This window comes from Cryptotermes secundus, unplaced genomic scaffold, assembly GCF_002891405.2.
Source record: "Cryptotermes secundus unplaced genomic scaffold, Csec_1.0 scaffold441, whole genome shotgun sequence".
Lineage (NCBI taxonomy): Eukaryota > Metazoa > Arthropoda > Insecta > Blattodea > Kalotermitidae > Cryptotermes > Cryptotermes secundus.
Window position 1 is genome coordinate 14,936 of NW_019727400.1, and position 11,322 is coordinate 26,257.

Consider the following 11,322-nt stretch of genomic DNA (forward strand, 5'->3'; position numbering starts at 1 on the left):
TGTTCTGTGAAAAATTTTATTCCAAATGTTAAATCAAAGTCTCATCTGAAAGTTAGTAGTCTTTCTTCCATGGTGTACATTTTATACTTGTTATAAGTTGATTCTGAAACACGTATGATTTCACTGTTCGGAACACACACACAAAAATTACCAGTATTGATATATACTGTATCCAAGCCCACTTCATTATTTGCCAGAACCCTGGTTTGTATAGAATTGTTTCTTCAGGATAGTGAATTACAGCAGATATGATGAAAGGTTCATCAGCTGGCCGCCCTACTGTCCACAATGGATATGCATTCTTCAGAATTGTGGAAACTGGAAAGGAAAATTCAGTAATACTATTTTTGTGTGCATGTAAATCTTTATAAAAAAAACTCCGTGACCTGTAGTCTGCAAGTGAACTATACTGACCGAGCAACCGCTGCTTATCATAGAAGTTAGTGCCAACTTTAGTGGATACAGGGTGTCATGGTCAGCGCAACAGATATCCATGGCAGTTAACCTCGTTTTTCTAGACCGGAGGCACTATTTCCTTAAAATAGCTCCTCATTCACCCTCACGAGGCTGAGTGGACCCCGTTCCAGACCCACTACTTCTCGTGAAGATCTGGTAGCGGCAGGAATCGAACCCAGGACCTCTGGATATGTAGCCAAGAACTCTGACCACTAGACCACAGAGGCAGTCATGTAAATCTTTATATACATTAATAACCCTTCATTATGTAAGGCTGCAGTCAGGAGTGGGGTTTCAATGCACTTAAAATTTCCGGAAACAAATTTGATCTATTAACATATCTATTTGATTAATTTTACTGTTGAATTAATGCTCCTGTCTATAGACAGCTGGCTATTAGAAACTTCTCAGTTCTTTATCTTTTATAGCCAATGAATTTTTCAGACTGTCAAACAACTGCCAGTAAACCTATCAGAAGTCCTACATCTGCAACTGCGTTGCATCTGTCAACTTTATGGCCAAAACCGAGAATGAGAGTACCAGGAAACGTTTTTAGGAGGGGAGAAAGCGCTGTTTGTACCTATACTATATGGTTTATTTATACCCTTGCTTCATACCATTTCTCTTTGCATAATTCTTCAGCAATGTGGGCAGACTGAATGATTCAGGGAAAATATCTTCCATATTCAGTACTGCCTTATTGAAGCGCACATCTCTTCCGCGATTATGAAGGAGCTGCTTCTGTGTGAGCCTTAGGTCTGCAACTACATCAAAACGTGCACCAGGAAGGCTGGAGCTGTACTGGATCATACCTAATGATTCCATTTGAAATGAACTCATTTTCTAGAAAAATTAAATATTAACGATTATATACAGCAACATAAATTAAATAGTACGAGTACAGGCTTATACAAGCGTTCTGAGGGACCTGAACACTTCTCCATTTCACAAAGTTATGTCATTAAGTAGATGGATTTTATTCTGTTACTGTGAAGCACATTTTTTTTTAACTTTCTTCTGTGCTTTCTGAAATTTTTTCAAACTGTTTCCTGTCTTTAAATGCATGAACTGGAAGCTATGTAATCCATTATATGAGAGATTGGAGGTTCTCATGACTGAAGATGAAGATTATAGTCATCTGGGATGTGACACCATGTAGTCTGTAGCACATCCAACATTTTGAGGAACTTCCTGCCTCCATCTTCAGGGTAGAAGAACTGGTACCCATCTACTAGACTTTGGCTTTGCATAACAGAAGACTGTAATCTTGAGCACCTTGTGTTTCATAATTTCATATATTTGTCTTGTCATATACTCGTATTGGGATGGTGAATAACTATGCTTTAACACTTAACATAAATATTAAGTGAACACATACACACTTCCAGACACTTCAAGCATCGTTAAATTTCAGAGTAAACACGTAACTTTTACAACTGTAAGAATAAAATAAAGTTTTCTCCATCCATTAAAGTCTTTGATGTTTCGCTTGGAATCGGCTATGTGCATCTGAAGTGTATATGCTGTAGCATTTCTGAGTTTGGTATGAACCAGGTGAGGGAAGAAGATAGATTAACCATCTGATTTGATGCAAGATTACTGTATTTACGCATGTATAGGCCGCAGCACAATTTTCAGACAGAAATTATAGAAAAAATAATTTTCTTTAAATATTATTTCAGGAGTAGAACACCCTGTATTACTAATTATGAATATAATTTTTTTTTTAAATGAAGTGTGATTTCGAATATTTCGAATATAAGCCGCACCCCAGTTTTCCTCTTGAATTTTTGGCAAAAAATGTGCGGCCTATACATGCATAAATACAGTATTAATGCCATCCTTTGTGATTGATAGATGATGTGTTTTTTCTAATCTTTCATCCTTTACATGTTTCGGTCATAGCGATCATCTTGAGAGGGGCACTGTCAATACATACGGAAACTACTATTACAATATAGTTGGTCATTATCAGTACTTACAGAAATTATATTACAATGTCATAGAAATAAAATATTATTCTGTAACAATTACTATGTGACATGCGTTCATCTTCCTTTAAAGAGGACACAAACCAAATTGATTCTAGATTTTAACAAAACGTTTTTTAAACAATACTTTGTAAGTAGACTAATTATAATAATTTATAAATGTTTTTTAACAAGGTCATGCAGATTGTAGTAATTGTTACAGAATAATATATTTTCTTTTTATTATTTGTTTCATTCTGGTCCATCACACTAACGATATTACAAAAGATAAAACAGTTCCGTCCAGTGTGACTGTTGAAGCTTTTACTACTTCACTTCTTAGCAACCTAACATGTTTTGGTCCCTATAGACCATCATTGGAGGGAACTTCAATACTTTTAGAAACTACTATTACATTGGGTGTTCTGATTTTTAAAATACATAAATATACAATATTTGTAATATACACTTTATACAAAATCCAAATTTCTTACAACTACAGCAACTGTCCTTGATGCATTAAAGTTTTTTTTAGAAACTTTTTGTTATTTAAGTTAAAATTCTTTAAAAGAATAGGTTCGTGTCCCTTGTCCTTTCGTTTTTCTTGACAGGGCTGAACTTGTGCTGCCTGTCTTCCTTGGGAAGGTAGTTCTGCAAATATATTATGGGTATTGTATTATTTTAAAAATCCTATTATATATACGAAGGGGGACCCAAAAATAACTGGAACCGACCTGTTGCGCGCGCATGCTTTGTAGTTACGAGTTGTGCTGCTAGGTGGTGTTAGCTGGGGGTCTCCCGCGACTGTTAGTGAGCTGGCGTCAGTCTGAGTTAAGTGGTTTGTCTGTGGTGCTCTGTTGTGTGCGTTCCTGTTTCAACCCTTTGGCGATTAGTGAGATGGCCGACCAGAAGGAACAAAGAGTGTGCGTGAAATTTTGCTTTCTGTTAGNCAAAGAGAAAACCGCATGAATGTTTGCCGCGACTTGAAGAGTGAAGTGCAGAACGATCCAGAATTTCACGCGCACACTTTGTTCCTTCTGGTCGGCCATCTCACTAATCGCCAAAGGGTTGAAACAGGAACGCACACAACAGAGCACCACAGACAAACCACTTAACTCAGACTGACGCCAGCTCACTAACAGTCGCGGGAGACCCCCAGCTAACACCACCCAGCAGCACAACTCGTAACTACAAAGCATGCGCACGCAACAGGTCGGTTCCAGTTATTTTTGGGTCCCCCCTCGTGTGTGTGTGTATATATATATAAAGGATTTTGTTCTTTTTCTTCCTACCTTGTTGTCGTCCTATGTTTGTTCGTAGCGTGCTGTGTTGTTTTTACTGTTCTAGTATGTACTGTGTCGTGCAATTTATACTTCCTGAGTTTGTGACGTTAATGTGGGTGTTTTCTGATGTATTATGAAGTCGAACATGTTACGTTGGTTATTACTTTCCTTTGTGTGTTTTTGTTCTTCTATTAATTTATTGAGCTTATTAAAATGATATATCTGGAAATCTTCTTTTATATACATGATGCCTCCTTTTATGGCTTTCTCATTCATTTCCATGATTATTGTCATCGGTCCATACTGGTGTTCTTTATTTAGTATATGTTGGGTGAATGCTAATTAATCTTTATTTAGTCTTATGTTTCTTATGTGTTCTTTATACCTTGTTGTTAGATTTCTACCAGTTTGGCCGATGTATACTTTTTGGCAGCTTTGAAATGTCATTTTATAGATCCCACTTAGTTCATAGGGGTTTATTTCTCGTTCTTCATCTATTAGTTTACCTATTGTGTGGGTTGTTTTGAAGGCTATCTTTCTGTTAGTGTTTTTGAATAATTTGGTTATTTGGTTGTTTACTTCCTCATTTATTGTGAATTGCAAGTAAACAACCAAATAACCTACTTGGACTTAAACCTATTTAACATACACGGACAAATAAAAATGGAAATATATACAAAAGAAACCCACAACAACAGACATAACAATAAATAATAAATCATGCCACCCCATGGAACAAAAATTAGCGGCATATAAAAATTGGATACACAGATTTCTCACACTGCCCCTGGAGGAAAAATGCTAAAAATAAAGAGCTAAATACTATTATTAATATAGTAATAATACAGTACCCATAATATATTTGCAGAACTACCTTCCCAAGAAAGACAGGCGGCACAAGTTCAGCTCCCGTCAAGAAAAACGAAAGGACAAGGGACATGAACCTATTTGGTTAAAGAATTTTAACTTAAATAACAAAAAGTTTCTAAAAAAAAAAACTTTAATGCATCAAGGACAGTTGCTGTAGTTGTAAGAAATTTGGATTTTATATAAAGTGTATATTACAAATATTGTATATTTATGTATTTTAAAAATCAAAACACCCAATGTAATAGTAGTTTCTAAAAGTATTGATGTTCCCTCCAATTATGGTCTATAGGGACCAAAACATGTTAGGGTGCTAAGAAGTGAAGTACTAAAAGCTTCAACAATCACACTGGATGGAACTGTTTCATCTTTTGGAATAATATTTTATTTCTATGACATTATAATAGTAATTTCTGTAAGTACTGATAATGACCAATGACACTGTAATAGTAGTTTCCATATGTATTGACAATGTCCTCCTCAAGATGGTCACTAAGACCAAAACATCAAATCACCTGATTTTATATCTCAAAAGTTTTTGTGCAGTGTTGTTACTGGGGTAGTGAAGTAAAAATTATACATACATAAAGTTTGTAATCAAAGAGGAGAAAAAGTGTAACTGCATGTGCAGCTTGATTCTGCAAAAGTTGAACTTGAATCTCAAAGTAGAGTTCATCATATTTTCCATCCCTGTTGTTATCCTCCTCTCTTGACTGCAAATGAAATTCATATTTTAAGATATTGCAATGGAAAGGACAACATAATGCATATTTGACTCTGACTGCTAAATATTAAATTTATTTGATACTGTACCTTAATCATGGTGCAGTGATTATGTTCCTTTATAATCTGACTGAAATACTGATAAGTACTACATATGACAGGGGCCTCCAGCGTGTCAGTTTCAATAATCAATAAGTATTCGTGTTTGAAATGAACATCTGGTTGTTCTCGATACACATCACTTTTTATCCAGAATCCTATATAAAATATAACTTAATTATGACAAAGTAATTTGATAATTATAGTTTTGGGTGTTTAAATCTTTACTGTTTTAAGGAGGAGATGAAAGAATCTGAATTTATGAACTGAATATTAAGATGCATTTCCTGAATTTGTCAGGAAGCTACTAAAATATGGGCAATAGAATATTAGTACTTAACTTAACCTTTAAAAAGATAAAGACATCTGTGAAGGTAAATAATACATAAAGTACACTGTCTAGCAATGATTTCATGATCATGGAAATGTGGTATTTCATTGCCAAGGTTTTTTTTTCTTTCTTGGCACTACAGCCCCAGTGGGCCTAGGCCTACCTCCATGAACTTCTCCGTTCACTTCGGTTTTTCTAGATCTAACACATACAGTAGGACTCCTTGGGCGAGTGATCAGCTCGTCACAAGGCCTCTATCTGTACACAAACACAGAAAAACGCACACAAGCATCCATGCCCTGAGTGAGATTCGAACCCACAATCCCGGCTTCCGAGCGATCGAAGACAGTGCACGCCTTAGACCGCTCGGCTACCGTGACCGGCCATTGCCAAGTTTACTGATCATATTTACAGAAGAAAACAAAGATTCAGTGTATTTACATTAACAGTCTTACAATTAATACACTTTCTTTAGGTATCATTCATGTTATATATACACAGCTGAAAGAAATGCTCATGTATACTCTTTTTATTTAAAAATTTGATGTACTTTTCAATAATTCTCTGTTGGACCAGGCACATAAGATTCTCTAAGGGAAATACTATACTTCAGTAGAGTCTTAACATATTTGTCAGCAAATTATATCGGTATTTATTTAATTATTTAAAATTTAAACATATTTATAAATACTGTCAATATACTTTAGAGCACAGGTTAACTCAACACTCCACTTTCAATTTGCTAATGATATATTACGTTACAATACCATAGCTTCTGTAAGCAATAAGCATGGGCGGTATGACTGTCAAAATAAAGATTACACTGATAAACAATGTAGCTTTCGAACAAACTGTGCTCTTGTATTCATAACGAATATATTCTGAAAACACTGTGTATACCGCCATTGTGAAACAAATCGACGGTGAGTCAGGGCTGCCAACTATGGTTGAGTAATATGTGTTTCTATGTCAGAAATCTTGCGGGATTTTCTTTCTGTCCAAAACTTGTTTATTTCTCAGGTATTTTATTCATGTAATTTCCGGTTGTTCAAATTTATAAAATATTTTAGTCTCTACAAACCAGAAAATGCTACCATTGACTATCCCTGTTATTGGAAAATAAAATATCTGTTCCATATTTGGATTACAAGTCAATAATAATTTTGTTAATTGATTGCTTTACTTGTAGTTTGATCGTTATCTGTAACTGGAGTACGCTTCATTTTCAATGATGATGTTGATAGAAGAAAATTAATAGTTGCGAGGAAGAATAAGTTGAAACCAAATTTCATGAGAATCTGTCTGCTGGCTCAGAACTCCCGCCCACACACACATGTATATTGTCATAAGCCAGTATTTCCTTATAAAGAAAGGAAAGTAGTTTAATAAAAATCGCGATTAAGCAGCTCATTTATCTCACGTAACTTATTACACCTCACGAGTTTTCCCCGTGACACAGTGTTATTTATGAACAAAATAAGCGGCCATAGTGTCACCGTGGCTAAACAGAATAGGCATCTTAAAAGTGTCTTTCTGATATTTCCTTCTTTCTTTCGGTTAGGCTGATAGCCACTTTCTTGAAGAAAATGTGTCGAACCAACGCTTCTTGGGTCTTCCTGGACTTCTTGTTCCTTTATATATTTTATTTCTCACAACTCTTAACAATTCTTTCTTCCGTCATTCTTGATACATGATTGCCCCATTCCTCCAGCCGTCTTCAAACACATTCTCCTATTGGTTGTGTTCCGCATTGCTGTCTAATATCCCGGTTTGTAATATGATTTTTTTGCACTGTGTGTCTTGAAGCGTTCATCTTCTGATATGTAAAATATGACTTAAACATGGGACGTGTCAACAAACGTTTCGTCCCCAGAGACACTTGCTTTTAGGAACATGTTTGAAGTTTGTGCTACAGAGTGTTGCAGAACTCTACCCCTTTGACCAGTTCAAGATGCAAGACTTGTTGACTGTGAATTCATTACTACACTTGATACCAAGAAGTTCGCACAGCGTAACGTGATATTCACGTCTGTGTCTCTCCAGATGCTTTACCTCAACGGATATATAGCCAGTGGTTGCTTTGTTCTTTTCATGAACAAGTTTCTGTGGTCTCATTTCCAAGGAGCAGGAAAAAGAAAATGCTTGCAAGAACATGTAAATTCTTCTCCAAACTCTGTTATGTCATGTTCGTTTTTTGCTGTTTTTCTAGGACATGTTTGATTTTTTTTTTATTTTGTAAATGATTGAAGTACTGACCGCCTCTATGGTCTAGTGGTCATAGTTCCTGGCTACAGATCCAGAGGTCCCGGGTTCGATTCCCGGCGCCACCAGATTTTCTGAGGCGTAGTGAATCTGGAACTGGGTCCACTCAGCCTCGCGAGGATAATTGAGGAGCTCTTTCAAGGAAATAGCGGCTCCGGTCTAGAAAACAGAAATTAACGTCCATGGGGAACCGTTGCGCTGACCATGTGACGCCCTCTATCCGCAAAAGTTTGTACTAACTTCGCCGACAAGCGGCGGTCGCTCGGTCGGTATAGTTCGCTTGCGGACTACAGGCCAGGAAGTTTTTTCGTGGAATACTGATGAATACAGTTTATGTATCTGGTCTTCATATGTTTGTTTCCAGCATCTTTAAGACGAAGAATTCTCCCTAGTACTTTCTGCTCATATATAAGTTATCGACGTTTCTTCCCTTAGGGTATGTTAGCTGGTAGTTTCGGTCAGTTTTGAGTCACACGAGAGCTGTTCAACACTGCATGATAGTGGCATAACCGTAGCCATTGTACATTTGCGCTATAATCTTGTCCAACCTAACAACCTGTACGTGTTAGAGAGGTCATATGCCGAGAATATAACGTGATGAAACTCCTCCGTAGCTTGAGTCCGCTAGCGAATTATACCGACCGAGCGAACGCCGCTTGTCGGCGAAGTTAGTGTCAACTTTAGTGGATGTCGCGTGGTCAGCGCAACGAAACCCCACTGCAATTGATCTCGGTTTTCTAGACCGGAGCCTCTATTTCATTGAAATTGTTCCTCAATTATCCTCACGAGGCTGAGTGAACCCTGTTCCAGACCCACTATTTCTCAGAAAATCTTGTATCGCCGGGAATCGAACAACCTCTGGATCTGTATCCAGGAACTATGACCACTAGACCACAGAGGCAAACTCCTTGCCAGTCTGTTTCCAGTGTTAATCAGATTAAATTTCCAATATGTTGTACAGCCGAGCAAGTGACACGGATGTCGTAGAGAACAGTAAACATCTGCGTGCTATTATCAACAATTCTCATGGTGGTTAAAGCTTAATTAGTGTTTTTATCCTATCTATAAATGCACCACCGTACATCTCCCGGTACCGATATCCGAATTCTCTGTCTTGCTTTCCCCCACCATCCGTATCTCCCATTCCTTCTTGCGCAGGCCAGAGGCCACCATAAACAAGTAGGACTGTGTTGGTTCCTTGTCAATAGCTGTAGGGGCTTCTTTCCCAAGAAGTTTCGTTCTTAAGTGCTGTTGCTCAGCTGGTGTTACAGTGCAGGCTTCTTGTTGTGTGATGTGAATTCTACACCGTTACTGGCTCCTGAAGGAATTGAATGTTTTCGTGCAAAAAGGATATGAATATCTTGGAGGCAAACATTTTATCGCGTACTGTGTATGGTTCCGAAACATGGTCTGATAGTGTGAGTGGAAAACATCAGCTGTAATTATTTAAACATAAAGTATTCAAGAAAATATTTGGATCTAAGAAAAATGAAGTAAGTTATGAATTGAGGATACCATATAACACTAAACTTTGATTTATAACTCGATATTTTTGTTGGTGGTGTAAAATGAAGGCGGTTAAAATGGGTTGGACATGTGATTTGAACTGAGAGAAAAGGGTACCGATTTTATGGGCGGGCTGTAAGCCTCTTGCGACCTCATAAAATTTTATTCAGGGCCACCGAAATTCGTAAGTTGAGCGATTAACATTCTTGCCTCGTATTCTGGAGATCCTGGGTTGTGAGTCTTGAGCTTGCGACACATTATCTTGAGCTGTGATTTATCTCCATGTAAATTCAGACTGGACACGACCGTTTCCTTGCACATGCTTTTTCTGTTATAATTCGCTGTCATATTTGTACTCGACCGTACAGCCGCACCTTGACTTGCGATTCCCCAAATTACGAACTTATGTATTTACTATCAAATTACACTAACACCCATTATGACACACACACACACACACACACACACGCCTTTTTTTTTCTGACTTAGAGACTCGAATTTCCTACCTGGAACATCTTCTTCAGAAAGTCCAAGACCACAGCGACCTTTCTTCCGCACCCTCTTCCAAGCCGAGCCTCATTCAAACTCTCCCAAAAGCAGAGCTTTCCCATCTGCATCGGGCAAGGGGCTGGAGATACCAGATTTCGTTATGACGTTAATTTGTTTGTAAATGCTCCGGTAGCTCGAATCGTAACTCTCTAACGATCCTCGTTGTAATACTCTGATAGCTCGAATCGTAACTCTTTAACGATCCGTGTTATAATGCTCTGCTGTCTCGAATCGTAACTCTTTAACGATCCTCGTTGTAATACTCTGATAGCTTGAATCGTAACCCTTTAACGATCCGCGTTATAATGCTCTAGTATCTCTCATCGTAACAGTTTAACGATCCTCGTTGTAACACTCTGATAGCTTGAATAGTAACTCTTTAACATCCGCGTTATAATGGTCTGGTATCTCTGTTCGTAACTCTTTAACGATCCGCGTTATAACGCTCTGGTATCTCGGTTTGTAACTCTTTAATGGTCCGCGTTATAATGCTCTGCTCTCTCGAATCGTAACTCTTTAACGATCCTCATTGTAATACTCTGATAGCTCGAATCGTAACTCTTTAACGATCCGCGTTATAATGGTCTGGTTTCTCTGTTCGTAACTCTTTAACGATCCGCGTTATAACGCTCTGGTATCTCGGTTTGTAACTCTTTAATGGTCCGCGTTATAATGCTCTGCTCTCTCGAATCGTAACTCTTTAACGATCCTCATTGTAATACTCTGATAGCTCGAATCGTAACTCTTTAACGATCCGCGTTATAATGGTCTGGTTTCTCTGTTCGTAACTCTTTAACGATCCGCGTTATAACGCTCTGGTATCTCGGTTTGTAACTCTTTAATGGTCCGCGTTATAATGCTCTGCTCTCTCGAATCGTAACTCTTTAACGATCCTCATTGTAATACTCTGATAGCTCGAATCGTAACTCTTTAACGATCCGCGTTATAATGGTCTGGTTTCTCTGTTCGTAACTCTTTAACGATCCGCGTTATAACGCTCTGGTATCTCGGTTTGTAACTCTTTAACGATCCGCGTTATAACGCTCTGGTATCTCGGTTTGTAACTGTCCGCATTATAATGCTCTGGTATCTCGAATCATAATTCTTAACTATCCGCAAAAGCGGCCTCCGTAGTCTAGAGGTAACGTTCCTACCTCGTGACTCGTGGTACGCGGGTTAAAACCCGGCGGAGGTCGTGGAATTTTTAAGGGCGGAAAAATTCAGGGAACAAGTCCTCCGGGAGGGACTTTAAGCCGTCGGTCCCGTGTTGTAGCTT

The 11,322-nt window shown here is 38.0% G+C and overlaps 1 protein-coding gene across 1 annotated transcript; it reads right to left on the minus strand.

The window, feature by feature from the left end:
* Nucleotides 1–6,677, minus strand: LOC111864697 (transmembrane protein 231). The gene is made up of 5 exons (XM_023852139.2): nt 6,497–6,677; nt 5,390–5,556; nt 5,161–5,289; nt 1,074–1,299; nt 1–318 (listed from the first exon to the last, which is right to left on the minus strand). Exons 1-5 carry the CDS (start codon nt 6,633–6,635, stop codon nt 53–55), a joined length of 927 nt encoding a protein of 308 aa, XP_023707907.1. The 5' UTR covers nt 6,636–6,677; the 3' UTR covers nt 1–52.
* Between the last annotated feature and the right edge of the window lie 4,645 nt (nt 6,678–11,322).